Raw genomic sequence first — 12,283 nt, 5'->3', positions numbered from 1 at the left:
GGCAGCCTTGCTTTTCTAACCTACTGTTAGCAATAACTAATCCATTCCTAGTGAGCTTCAGAACTGGCTCACTGAAGAAAGACATTAATCTATTCACAAGAGCTCTGCCCCCTCCCCAACCCAGATACGTCCCATTCAGTCCCAGCTTCTGAGGAATTAAACCTCAACATGGATTGTGGTGGGGGCAGACCAGATTTGAATCAGAGCACCTTCTTCATACTTCTCTGTATAGGTAAAAATACAGAAAAGCGTAAACTTAACCTTCTGTTATATGTTTTATCTACCATAGCAATCTATCACTTTCTTTGCATTTTATGTTCAGATCCATGGAAAAACTGAAAATTATTCAAGTGCAATTAACCTGAGAGGGAAACCTTATTATAATAGAAACTCAATGTTATTAACTTTATTGTTACATTCAATGCTAATATACTAAAACCTCAACTTTTATGTTTCAGTAGCTTTTAACATATATAGGAAAATACTTCATGTAGTTGAATTAATTTTAAAAATGTAATTTTCCAGAGGTTGTTCTGATTAATATTGAGCCCAACTGGCAGTTGGCACCATTTTGTAATTGTCTCAACAGTCTCAGCATTGCACATTTATTTGTTTTATCAATATCTCCCACTAAGTGTGACACCTGGAGGGCATTCAATAAAAGTTAATGAAGGAGAGTTACTCTCTAGCAAAATGTCACTGCATAGCTACAAAGTTTTGAGTCATCAAAAAGTATTCACTTTTGTTCTATATGCTGAATGTTTTGAAGGCAGGAAAAGAACCAAGATGCCTTACATCTTTTTCCTGGAGTTAATGTTGCCAAAGGTTTGTTGCATGGATAGTTACTAAATTAATAACTGGCTATAAGCTGCAGTTTTGAAGATTCCAATTAGAAGTTTTGACCTCATGCATTCTGGTTTTGGAAATTTTTTTCTCCTTCCATTCTGTTTCCTTCTATCTCAACATCAACTGGGCTGACTTGGATGCTTTCCTGGTTTGGTGCAGATGATTGACAGGATATGTGTGAAAGTACAAGATCATCTCAACTCCTTACGAAATTGTGGGGGAGATGCTATCCAGGAGGATTTAAAATCAGCGGAAAGGCTTATGCGTGATGCTAAGAACTCTAAGACGGTGAGTCCCACCTCAAGCTTTGTGAGAATCTGGTATAATAAGATTTTTTTAAATTAAATTTCAGAAACTAAATGAGTCTTTGTCTCCTTTCTGTACCTGTGCATATTACAAGCAATGAAATGTGGAATAAAAAGAAGAGGGCCAACGTGATTTATAAAGGGTGTGATTGGGCCCTGAATAACTGATGGAAGGTTGTAGTTTAAATGATGATAACATTTAAATTAGTCTGCCTCTAAGGTGATTACACGACCCCCCCACCTCTGTCATTTCTAAAGGAAAGCTTCTCTTACATTACAATTTGGTTCCCAAAGTATTACTTAATAGAAAGTGGACTAACTGGATGTCAGAAAACCTGGGACCTGGTCCTGGTTCTGCTCCTGCTCTTCACATCATGCAGTCAGTGAGAGACTTTGTGGATTAGTTGAATACTCTTGTGATATAAGGAGAAATGTATAATTAGTATTTGTCCCTGGTTTCTGACACAGAACTAAAATCCTTGGAAGGTGATAGGAGCATCCTTGTTATCAGTAACAAGTGCCTTTCAGCACAGCAGAGTTATCCTAATTAGATGACTTGGTGGGTCCCTAGAGGAACAGAGTGTTAGATCTTTGAGCCCCACCTCCAGACCTCTTACTAGGGAGATGGGCTAGAGATTGGGTTTAGTCACCCATGGCGAATGATTTAATCAACCACACCTCTATAATGGAACTTCCATACAAATCTCTAAACAGTGGTGCTCAGACAGCTAATGGGTTGGTGAATCATCAAGGTGTTGGGGTAGCAGTGTGCTGGGAGAGGCCATAAAAGCTCTCATACCTCCTCTAAACCCATACTTCGTACCATGCATGGCTTCCATTTGGCTGTTCCTGAGTTGTTTCCTTTTAAGTAAAACAGTGATAGTAAATACAGTGCTTTCCTGAGTTCTGTGAGTCATTCTGGCAAATTAGTGAACCTGAGGAGGGGTTGTGGGGACCGTTTGAATTTATAGTCAGAAGTACTAGTGATAATCTATGACTTGTGACTGGCAACTGGAGTAAGGGCAGTCCTGTGGGACTGAGCCCTTCTCTTGTAGGATCTGACATTAACTTCAGTTAGCATTAGGACTGAATTGACACCTACTTTTTGTCTGCAGAGAATTGGAGAATTACCTAGTATAGCAAACCTCTGCACTTTTGGTGACAGAAGTGTTATTAAAATTTCTCAATTCTCATACCCCAGATAAGGACAGGAATGCACAAAGTGGAAATCTAGTGTTCCTATGGTTTCAAAGAGTCTGAATCACAGATGTGGTCAGTGTGGAGTATTTCTTAGAGTTGCTGTGATTCATTTAATCCAAATGAATACCTATAAAAAGTCTGTGCTTCAGTTTATTAAGCTGTGCAAAGGGCCTTTAACCAAGAATAGATGCTCTCTAATAATATTTCTTGATCTTTTCACTAATTCTGCAATGGATTTGGGTGCTTATGGAAGTATTTTTTCAGTTGGAAAAAGATTACCTTTTTATTTTCCTTATAGTTGTTACCAAATTTATACCACGTTGGTGGTGCATCCTGGGCAGGAGCCAGTGGCTTGTTATCCAGTCCAATTCAGCAAACCCTGGAATCAATGGCTGGAGAAGTTACAAGAGTTGTGGATGAACAACTAAAGGTCTGTGGGTTTTGTTATTTTTGGAAATGAAATTGTTATGACTTGACTGTGTATGATGGCATGTCATGCCATACCCAACAGTGTTTTGTAGATGTCTGAGTGTGAGTATGTGCACTTGCTGTACAAGTGCGCTAGTACTCAATGTCGAATATTGTGTCTAGTCCAGCTTTCTATGTCTTGGAATAACTTCTGATATAATGAGTTCAGGTGATTAAGTTTTAGTTTTGATGGTAAATCTCTAAATGTACTTAATATTAGGAAATGATTGAATATTTAGATGGCACAAAGAGAGGTTTGCTTTGGGGGAAAAATACCTTTTGATATTACATTTGATTTGGAGAAGGGAAAAGATGACAGCAGTTATGCTTACAATACCCAGATGCTACTTATATAGGGAGTCTGACACAAGGCAGATAGACCTCAATCCTTGACAGGACCTCCTGTTGAAAGACTAGCAGAGGGATTTAGAATGGAATTAAAGGGCATGCAAAGGAATGGAGATCAGAGATCTATTATTGGCTTACTGACTGAAAAAAGGTAAGCAAAAGCCTCTGACATTTTAGGGGTCAGGGCTAGAGTGACCTGTGATAAGCTTTTCCTAAAGGTAACTTCAAGAAGCAGCTATACCTGATAACTTTTTTATATTCAGAGTTTTCATAATTTCTAGTGTGACTTTCAAGGATGCCTTAAAAAAAAAAACTTGTCTAAAATTGCTGTAATTATTTTGGTGTGATTTCTTCTGAGAACAGGATTGGTGTAGATCATAGGGATTTGTTGTGCAGCTTGCTAATAACTTTGTAATCGCTAATTACTCTCTTTGAAAATTAAGTTAATGGGGGAGAAAATATTGTGGAGTTTTAGTGTTTAAGCCCTTGCCTTCCTGGGTATCTTATGCATAGAGACTCTTGTGTGTCATTTTTATTTTATTTAACTGTGCTGATTTTGAGTTCATGCTGCAGAGACCAAAGGTTAAAAAAGCACCTTTAGTTGGCCCAGAGTTGTGGGAGAACATTTGTTACCTGATAGCATTTCTGTCTTCCATGAAGGATAAAATATGTATGATGGATATTGTATAACATATTTAAAATAAAATGAGTTTTGTTACTTTGAAGCATTTAAATACTAGCAAGTATGTTTTGAAAAGAATGTAAAAATCATCTGAAATTCCAGAGATTACATCACTTAATAATTTAGTGAACTTCCAGATATTCTGTACCTACATACACAATTTTGCATATCTGTGGTTATAGCATATACTGCTTAGTAGCACTTTATATTTGGAACAGTGTTCTGGTGGTGATAAATCATCATTTTTAATGGCTACACAGTATTACATTGTATGGATGTGCAGTAATTTATTTTCTAATTTCTGATTAATTCTGTTAGGGTTAATTTCTATAACTGACCCACTGCTAAGTGAAATAGTACATATATTTTATACTTTTATATGTATTTGTAGGCTAGTGTCCAGTAGTCCAAGTAATTTCTCATTTTGCCATGTCCTCAACATATCACCCTTAATATTTTTCAATGTAATGTGTTAAAAAAAAATCACGTTGTATCTTTAGAATTTCTTAAAGAACCTAGTGATGCATCAAGTACTTTTATTATCAATTTGTATTTCTACTATTTTAAATTGCCTTTTTTATCCATTTTTTTCCTTTAAAGCATTTGTAAGAATTTCTTGCATAGTAAGAACTAGCTGACATTTAAATCAGCACAAAGCATTGTAACAGGATCTTTCCTGTCAGTAGCTCCAAACTGTCAATTGCTATTTCAACTCATGTAAGCCAGAAATTACGCCTGTACGTGGTATCTATTTTCTTTGTACTGCATAGAAGTGTTAAAATTAACTCTTGCTGGTTTTACTTTGGCGGGACTACAAATAAAAGGCATTTGAATTTTTTAAGGTTTGAGGTAAGATAAATATATGTAGGACCACAAAGCTTTTTCTGTAAATAGGCATTCCCTACAGTTTTTTGTTGTTGACTTTTCTAACCCCTTGCGAAAGATTGTCAGTGTTCTTCGTTTATCACTGCTTCTTTTTTTTTTTTTAATCACTGCTTCTTTATTTGCAAGTACAACATGGTTTTTCTTTCCTTCTTACTCATTTCCAGGTCCCAGGACCCAAATGGTCTTTTTTTTTTTTTTTTTTTTTTCTGTTCCTTACTCACTTGTTTTCAATATTCTCAATCCTTCTGAGTTTTTAAGTTCCTTGGGGAATATCTATCATGAATCATAGAGCATCCTGAGTCACAACTTCTTAAATATTATTACTTCCTAATCCTTTCTTAACTGGGTACACATTTAGTTTTTGATACTTTCAATAGACTATAGACTGTTTCTTACTTTGTATTTCCTTCCAGTTTATCTGATGAATGGACAAACTTTTACTATTTGAAAGCAATTTTCCATTTTTCTATTTATAATAATCTTTAATACATTGGTTTCCTTAAAATTATATAAGAAAATGCATTTTAATACAACCAGTATTTAGGTTTTTATTGAAGCATAGTGATCATCACTTATTTCACTACTAGTATTTCCCAGGTTAAAAAGGGCCCTTTTTTTCCTATTTTCCAAATTTCCTAGAAGTAGCCTGTTTTATTAGCAAGAGGTAAAGCAGACAGATTATTTTGTAAAAAAGATAATTTTTATTTTGTAAAACTAGGTTTTTATTATAGAGAATGGAAAAAAAAAATAGTAAACCAGCAGGCCTAGATTTGTGTCCTGACTGTGCTCTTACCCTAACTCTATGCTCTCAGCAGTTGTCTTGGTCTCAAGATAATCGGGGAGATTCTTTCCAGCTTTAATATTTTATTATCTTGTACCATGGCCAGTGATGCGCATGTTAAATATTGGATGAGAATAAGTTCAAATAACTCTTTGAGCCATTTTTCAAAAGTACTATTCCAGAAAGCAAAAGAAATGGCCAAGTAACCATGATGCATAGTAAAACTTCTTGAAAGAGAGCAGAGGATTAAGTCTGGAGAAAGTCCTTTGAAAGAGATGTTTGCTCTGGCCTAGCCTGTTTTAGGTGTTTTTAAATCACAACTCTATACTTGTTCTCTCTCTTTTGATCCTAATATTTGTTGCTGAGCAATAGTAGACAAAAGTGTTGGGGGAAGGATTTGAATGTGTTAATATAAGGGAATTTTCCCTCCTGGATTTAAATGTTAGGGTGTTTATTTTGGCCTGGCAAATTTTTGATGCACTCAGAGTTTAAATGGTAAATTTTAGACTTACCTAGAATATGAGGCCTAAAGGGTTTAGATGGCATTTTGTCAAGTATTAACTCAGTTGGTCAGAAGAATTCTCTGACTTTTCCTTTTTCTACATGGAATTTGTATTTGCAAGTCATTAGTTCATCAGTCTTGGATTGTAGCTGCCATCTTAAGATATTATACCAATTTGTTTTATAAATATTATACAGGTTTCCTAAGTACCATTAGTTATTTTTACAGTTAAGAAAAATACACCTGGCAAAAAAGTTAATAATATCCTACTTTAAAAAAAAATCAAGACAGGTGTGGAGTTGCACACCTATAATCCCAGCTACCCGGGAGGTAGAGGTAAGAGGATTGTAGTTTGAGGCTGGCCCAGGGCATAAAGCATGAGATCCTACCTGAAAAATAAACTAAAACAAAAGAGATGAGGCCATGGCTCAAGTGGTAGAGTACTTGCCTAGCAAGCTTGAGGCCCTGAGTTCCAGCCACAGTCACTGTCTGTCCTGCCCTCCCTCCCCCAACCCAATCGCCAAATTAAAACCTTGTGACAGTTGTTAGGAAAAATGAAATCTGATTATTACGTTTCAAGCATGGGGCCTGTTCATTGCAGGGTATCTGAAGTTAGTAAAATATGGAGGGACTAACAAAATGAAGAATATGTAAGAAAAGTGAAGAAAGATGGGCAGAGTAAGAAAGCTTCACATAAGCTTAGTTTAGAGTTGCAGTAGGAAAAAGAATGGGAGAGGGCAACATTTAAAGAGATGGTAGCTGAGAATTTCAGGGATGCATAATAGACCAGACTCTTCTGATAAAGGAAGCCCAGCAAATCCAGGCAGAATAGATAAAAGCAAACTTCCATCTAGAATCATCACAATGAAAAGTAAAATACTGAAGGTGAGATCTTAAACAGAGCCCGGGGTGAGAGGGAAGGAAGCTTTTTATTAGTACTTATAAAAGACCCATATTAAAACCCAACAGTGCAAACCAGGCATGATGTAATCTGTAATCCCAGCTACTTGGGAGGCAGAGATAGAAGACTCACTGTTGAAGGCCAGCATAGGCAAAAGTTAGCAAGACCCTATCTGGAAAACAAATAAAAAGGAAAAGGACTGGAGGCACTTACCTGGCAAGTGTAAGACCTTAGTTCAATCCCTAATGTTGCAAAACCAAAAATGATCCCTCCCCTTCCCCCAAATCTGACAATTTACTTCTCAGCTGTTGGTGAAAGACAAGGAACAATAAAATAATATCCTCAAACTTCTGAGAGAACATAAAGTATCAACTTAGAATTATATCCTCATTGGACCTAATATTTATGGATGAGGATGAAGTAAAAACATTTTCATCAAAATAAAAACTGAGATAGTTTATTGTTACTAGATGACACTTAAAACAAAATCCAAAGGCTATACTTTGGGACAAAGGAAAAGTTATCAAAGAAAGATGGTCTGAGCATCAAGAAAGAACAGTGAGCAGGGAAAATGCCAAATGTGGGTAAGTAGAAACACTGACTATATGAAACAACATTCCTGGGTAAGGTGTAATAAAGTAAGGAAGAAAACAAATAAAATAAGGTGCTACAAAATAAGAAAAACTAAATAAAGTTCTAAAAGTGAGCATATTAGTCATAAGGAAGTGAGTTAAAACTTCCTAATGTCCTACTTTTATTCTAGAGAAGATTAAGAGTGCATCCAATGTGTTATTAGTTAACCACATGTGGTCATTTATACTTTAATTAATTAAAATCAAAATTTTAGTTCAGTTTCTCAGTTGCACAAGGTACATTTCAAGTGCTCAGTAGCCATCTGTGACTAGTGACCCCCTACTGAATAACACAAAAATTCCCATCAGTTTTGAAAGTCCTGTTGGACAGTGTTTCTTCAGACATGAAGTAAAATATGCAGGCTAAAATTTATGGTGTAGCCACTAAAACAGAAGTGCTACATTCCTAGAGAGGCATTAGGAAGTGCTAGGCTATTTTTGGCTGTCACAGTGATTTGCAAGGGCAGGTGATGGTGATCCTACACATCTGCGATACTTCAGATAAATATTTGCTTGAGACTCATTGGAATATAGGTAGTGGTTTGAAGCCACATAAAGGATGGATGTGGAAGAACAGGGAATGGTGTGCAGAGGGCCATGGAAGGAGATGCTATCTGAGGACCTGGGCTGGAGACTGGACACAAAGAATGTCTGGGGCTTCACTGTAAATGTGTCCTATGACCCTTTCTCCCTGCCGTGACACCACAGAGTCTATCCTGGCTGACTCATGGGAATGGGGGAAGAAAACCATAGGTAATGAAGCAGAGAGCAAAGTGAGAATATTCCTTTAGACTGGGTGCATTAGAAGAGGATGCCAGAGTAGAATATAGAGAAGACCAAAGAACCCATCTCACCAATTCCAGTAACCAGCTAAGTGACCTGGAGCAAGTCATTTATCTTCTCTGAGTTCTGATTTCCTCGTCTATAAAATAGGGATGTAAAAATCTCCCTTCACTAATTATTATGTAGAGGAAAGGAAATAATGACTGAAATTACTTTGCAGCATGTAAAATTCTATAGTGTTTGTCAGTGTCAGGATAGGCAAGTTAAAATTCCTTTTTATAGGGCCCAAGCCATGCAGTCATGGATTTGTAGAGCAGAGAACGACCTTCGAAGCAGATACGTTTACGGATGAGAGTGCAGAGATCGGCAAAGCTTATTCACTTAATACTGCTCACTTCACATTCCACAGCAATTTCATGGTACTGGAAGCCAGGCTTCCTCTCTTTTGGTCAAGAGTTCATTATAAGCACTGTCATGCAGGGGAATGGAACTGAAGGTAACATGATATGTTGAACATGACAGATTTCAGAGTATTGATACTTGAAGTTGTTCTCAGGAGTGCTAGACTGTTAGTCAGGAACTGAATGTATTTGTTCATGCAAAAGAGGAAAACAAATTGCCTTTATGTTAAATTGACTTGTTTGTATCTCCTGCAGATGGGTAGCGTGGGAGATTTCTTGGAATAATGTATTAATTCAGCGATTATTCAACCAGAGGTACAATAGGCACAGTGCACAGTCAAAACAGGAGTGGCTTTTGGAAACTTCTCATGTGGTTGCCTCCTACTCTCTCCTCCCCTGGATTCCACAAGAGCCGTGAAAACAGCCTCTGACCCTGCTTCTCATCCTGCAGTGTAATGAGAGACTTTATTAATGGGACTGTGCTTTCTGTGTAGACCACTCTACTAGTTTTTCAATAACATGGTTAGATAGGTCCTTGTTCACACAATCATGGGATCCCAGCCTGCCTTTTAAAAACTAGGTTCTTATCATTAAGAACAGTCTCGGAAGTCAGATCTTATGATACACTGAGCTTTCATTGTATGCTGCACTGAACACTATACATATGTAATATCATTTAATCCTCAATAGTTCTGTGAAGCAAGAAATTTTAAAAAAGAACAAACTACCATTTTATAGGCAAGGAAAGTAAAATTGAGAGATCAGTAACTGCCCAATGTCACTCAGCTAGGTTTCAAACTTAGGTCTAACACCAATGTGGATGCCCTTTCCATGCTCTCCAGCCCTGTCATCAGTCCCTGGCAAATTGTTTAACTTCCTGTAGCTGACATTCCTCAGCTGTAAAACCAGGATCACATGAATAGCTGCTCTGCCTGTCCTCACAGATGTAGGCAGAATAAAATGGGCAAAAACGTTTCTCAGACTCTGGAGTGCTACATAAATGTGTTTTGACGGTTGCTATTAATGTTGTTTATAAAGTGCTCTGTAAACATTTTTATCTGTTACTATTCATGTTGTTTATTATTGTTATAATAATTACTGTTTTACCTAACACTAAAGCTTTTCTTTAAAGAGTCTAAAATTGGCAGTAGTTACTGTGATTTTTTTTTCGTGCTTCTGCTGTTTTGATAGAGCTATTAAATGGTTTGCCCTAATTTGGGGGTTTTCTGATTTGGGAAATCTCACAAGCATTTAAATCTGATATTTTTTAAAGGTATTTCTAGATCTGGAGTTCACAAATGTAAGTTTATTTTCTAGTGCCAGGGAGGACAATCAGGTGTGGTAAGTTGATATAAAAAGGCTTCATTCATGGCTGTGTGTTTAGTTCTGTTCTCACACCACAGCACTTGAGATGCCAGTGTGAGGCTTGTGCTTTCTGCCAAGAGTCTGAGATCAGTGGTCACCCAGCACGCTCGAGTCACCCTGGGCAGCTCAGGATCCTTGGTTGCACCGCAGGGCTCTGTCGTGTCCCTGTGCTCCCAGGGCTTGGTGTCATATATAACCACCTTTCAGTTTTATGGTGGTGCCTCTGGTGCAGTGTCATCATCTCTCCCTCCACTGTGCTGCATTGCAGGCTTTGCTCGAATCCATGGTTGATGCTGCTGAGAGCCTTTGTCCCAATGTGATGAAAAAAGCTCACATTCGACAAGACTTGATCCATGCCAGCACCGAAAAGATTTCCATTCCACGTACTTTTGTTAAAAATGTCCTTTTGGAGCAGTCTGGAATTGATATCCTTAACAAAATTAGGTAGGTTTATGATGTTAATAAGCTGAGGAGTTGCAGTATCTGTGAATGTACTTGAGGCAGCTGTGAAGAGTTTTGTTGGCTTTATCCATGTATTTACGGATATATATTTATGGGTGTTTAGGCATGTCTAATAGGTAGTAACTATAGAACTATAACTGTGCATAAATGCATAGGTTTTTATACATTTCCAAAATAAGAAGGTCATGGTATATGCCTGCATTACTTAAGAGCATAGAGTTTTTGGCTCTCTGTAAAAGTTTTATATTTAAGAGCAGGATACATGTTTATTATCCGTAGTTTCTGCTTTTGAGGTTATATTTTACCTTTCTAAATATTAGCTTAAAGATTGAGTCAGTTTTCTTTCTATCATCATGTTTTTATTAGTAAACACACAGCCTATAAATAGGCAAAGAGGCCCACCATGACCTTACCATAATTTCTTTCTGGTTTATTTTGGTGGGTCTGTGATACTGTGTATGTACTAATGGTGTCTGTGGCGTGTTTACATTGATATCTGTTTGAAAAGTATGCCAAGATACAATTATTTAGAAGCCATGGTTACTGACAGACTTTCCTAAATTTTTATATGGAGACTCTTGGAGATCACCAGTAACTCATTACATTTCTTAGTTGGGTACTCAGATGACTAAAAACCAAGTCCAAAAACATTTATAATTTCCAATTTTAACTATTTTTGAATATTGATGAGACTGTTTAGATGTAGCAAGAATAATAGCCCCTCTGTGGAGATCTGGGAATGATGCTAACACATAATGATACAACTAAGTGGTAATCTGCAAGAAAAATGACAACCAAAATAAGAACAAGCCAAAAGTTAAATCGTCATTATCTAGATATCAAAGGCTTATAGTCTTAAAGTTACATAGTATAACGGGGAGGATTTAGGAGTTCTGCAGTGACTCTACAGTCTCAGGTTTAAGATAACAGTTGTTGGGTTTTGATGTTTCAGTGAAGCTCCTAGAACCTACTTGGCCGAAGCATAAGGCAGTTGGAAAGACTTGAGAAATTAAAAAGGATTTTCAGACAGTTTATAGGACCCAAGAGATTAGTGAAATTATGAACTCCAGCCCTTTCTAGATATGGTTGCATATTTCTGTTATCTGAGGCTTCAGAGTTTTTTAATTGAAAACAAATATTGAAATGTTACATATTTAGAAAATAAAATACAATACAAATATTAAACATCCCCTTTAAATACTAAAGATGGAAAATGTATTGGCCATTATTTTTTCATAGTTATGGTTTCAACCATCAATAAAGCCTACTCTGATATCTTTACCAGAATATCAAATTCTCTGTCAAATGTGGTCTCACTTCCCTCAAAAAATGGGAAAATACTGAAAGTTGCACAGGAGTAAAGAACTTGTCACACTAGTGAATCAATTTAATGTCCATTGTCTCCTTTCGTGCATTTTTATAATGCATTAAAATGTGCACTTGATTAAATGAAAATACAGATATATACCTATATGTAGGTAGACATTCATTATGCATGTGTATGTGTATATGCAAATCAAGGAGGCTCATATTCTTAAATAATTTTGCAAACTGAAAGTTTGATCAGAAAGTATAGCAGCCAGTAACCAAATCATAGAACAGTCTCAAGAATTAAACAAACAAACTGCATTTTGAAGACTCTCTTTTTGGTGATTCTCTACCTTCAGAGAAAGAGAGAAACAAATTATGAAACTGAGAGTTTTGTGAGGAGGAATATTTCCC

General features: G+C 36.7%; 1 protein-coding gene across 6 annotated transcripts in view; it reads left to right on the top strand.

Annotated features, from left to right (window-relative positions):
* The window catches only part of Carmil1 (capping protein regulator and myosin 1 linker 1), a 325,017-nt gene that overhangs the window by 225,773 nt on the left and 86,961 nt on the right, over positions 1-12,283 (top strand). For all 6 annotated transcript variants that reach the window (XM_074082734.1, XM_074082733.1, XM_074082735.1 and 3 more), the window contains exons 25-27: positions 1,006-1,134; positions 2,650-2,781; positions 10,368-10,543. In XM_074082734.1, the coding sequence (XP_073938835.1) occupies positions 1,006-1,134; positions 2,650-2,781; positions 10,368-10,543 (437 nt within the window). The remainder of the gene's footprint in view (positions 1-1,005; positions 1,135-2,649; positions 2,782-10,367; positions 10,544-12,283) is intronic.

Source organism: Castor canadensis, chromosome 8, assembly GCF_047511655.1.
Source record: "Castor canadensis chromosome 8, mCasCan1.hap1v2, whole genome shotgun sequence".
In the NCBI taxonomy this organism is placed as follows: Eukaryota; Metazoa; Chordata; class Mammalia; order Rodentia; family Castoridae; genus Castor; species Castor canadensis.
Note: the sequence above shows the minus strand (reverse complement) of the source record. Positions and strands in the feature narration are given on the sequence as shown.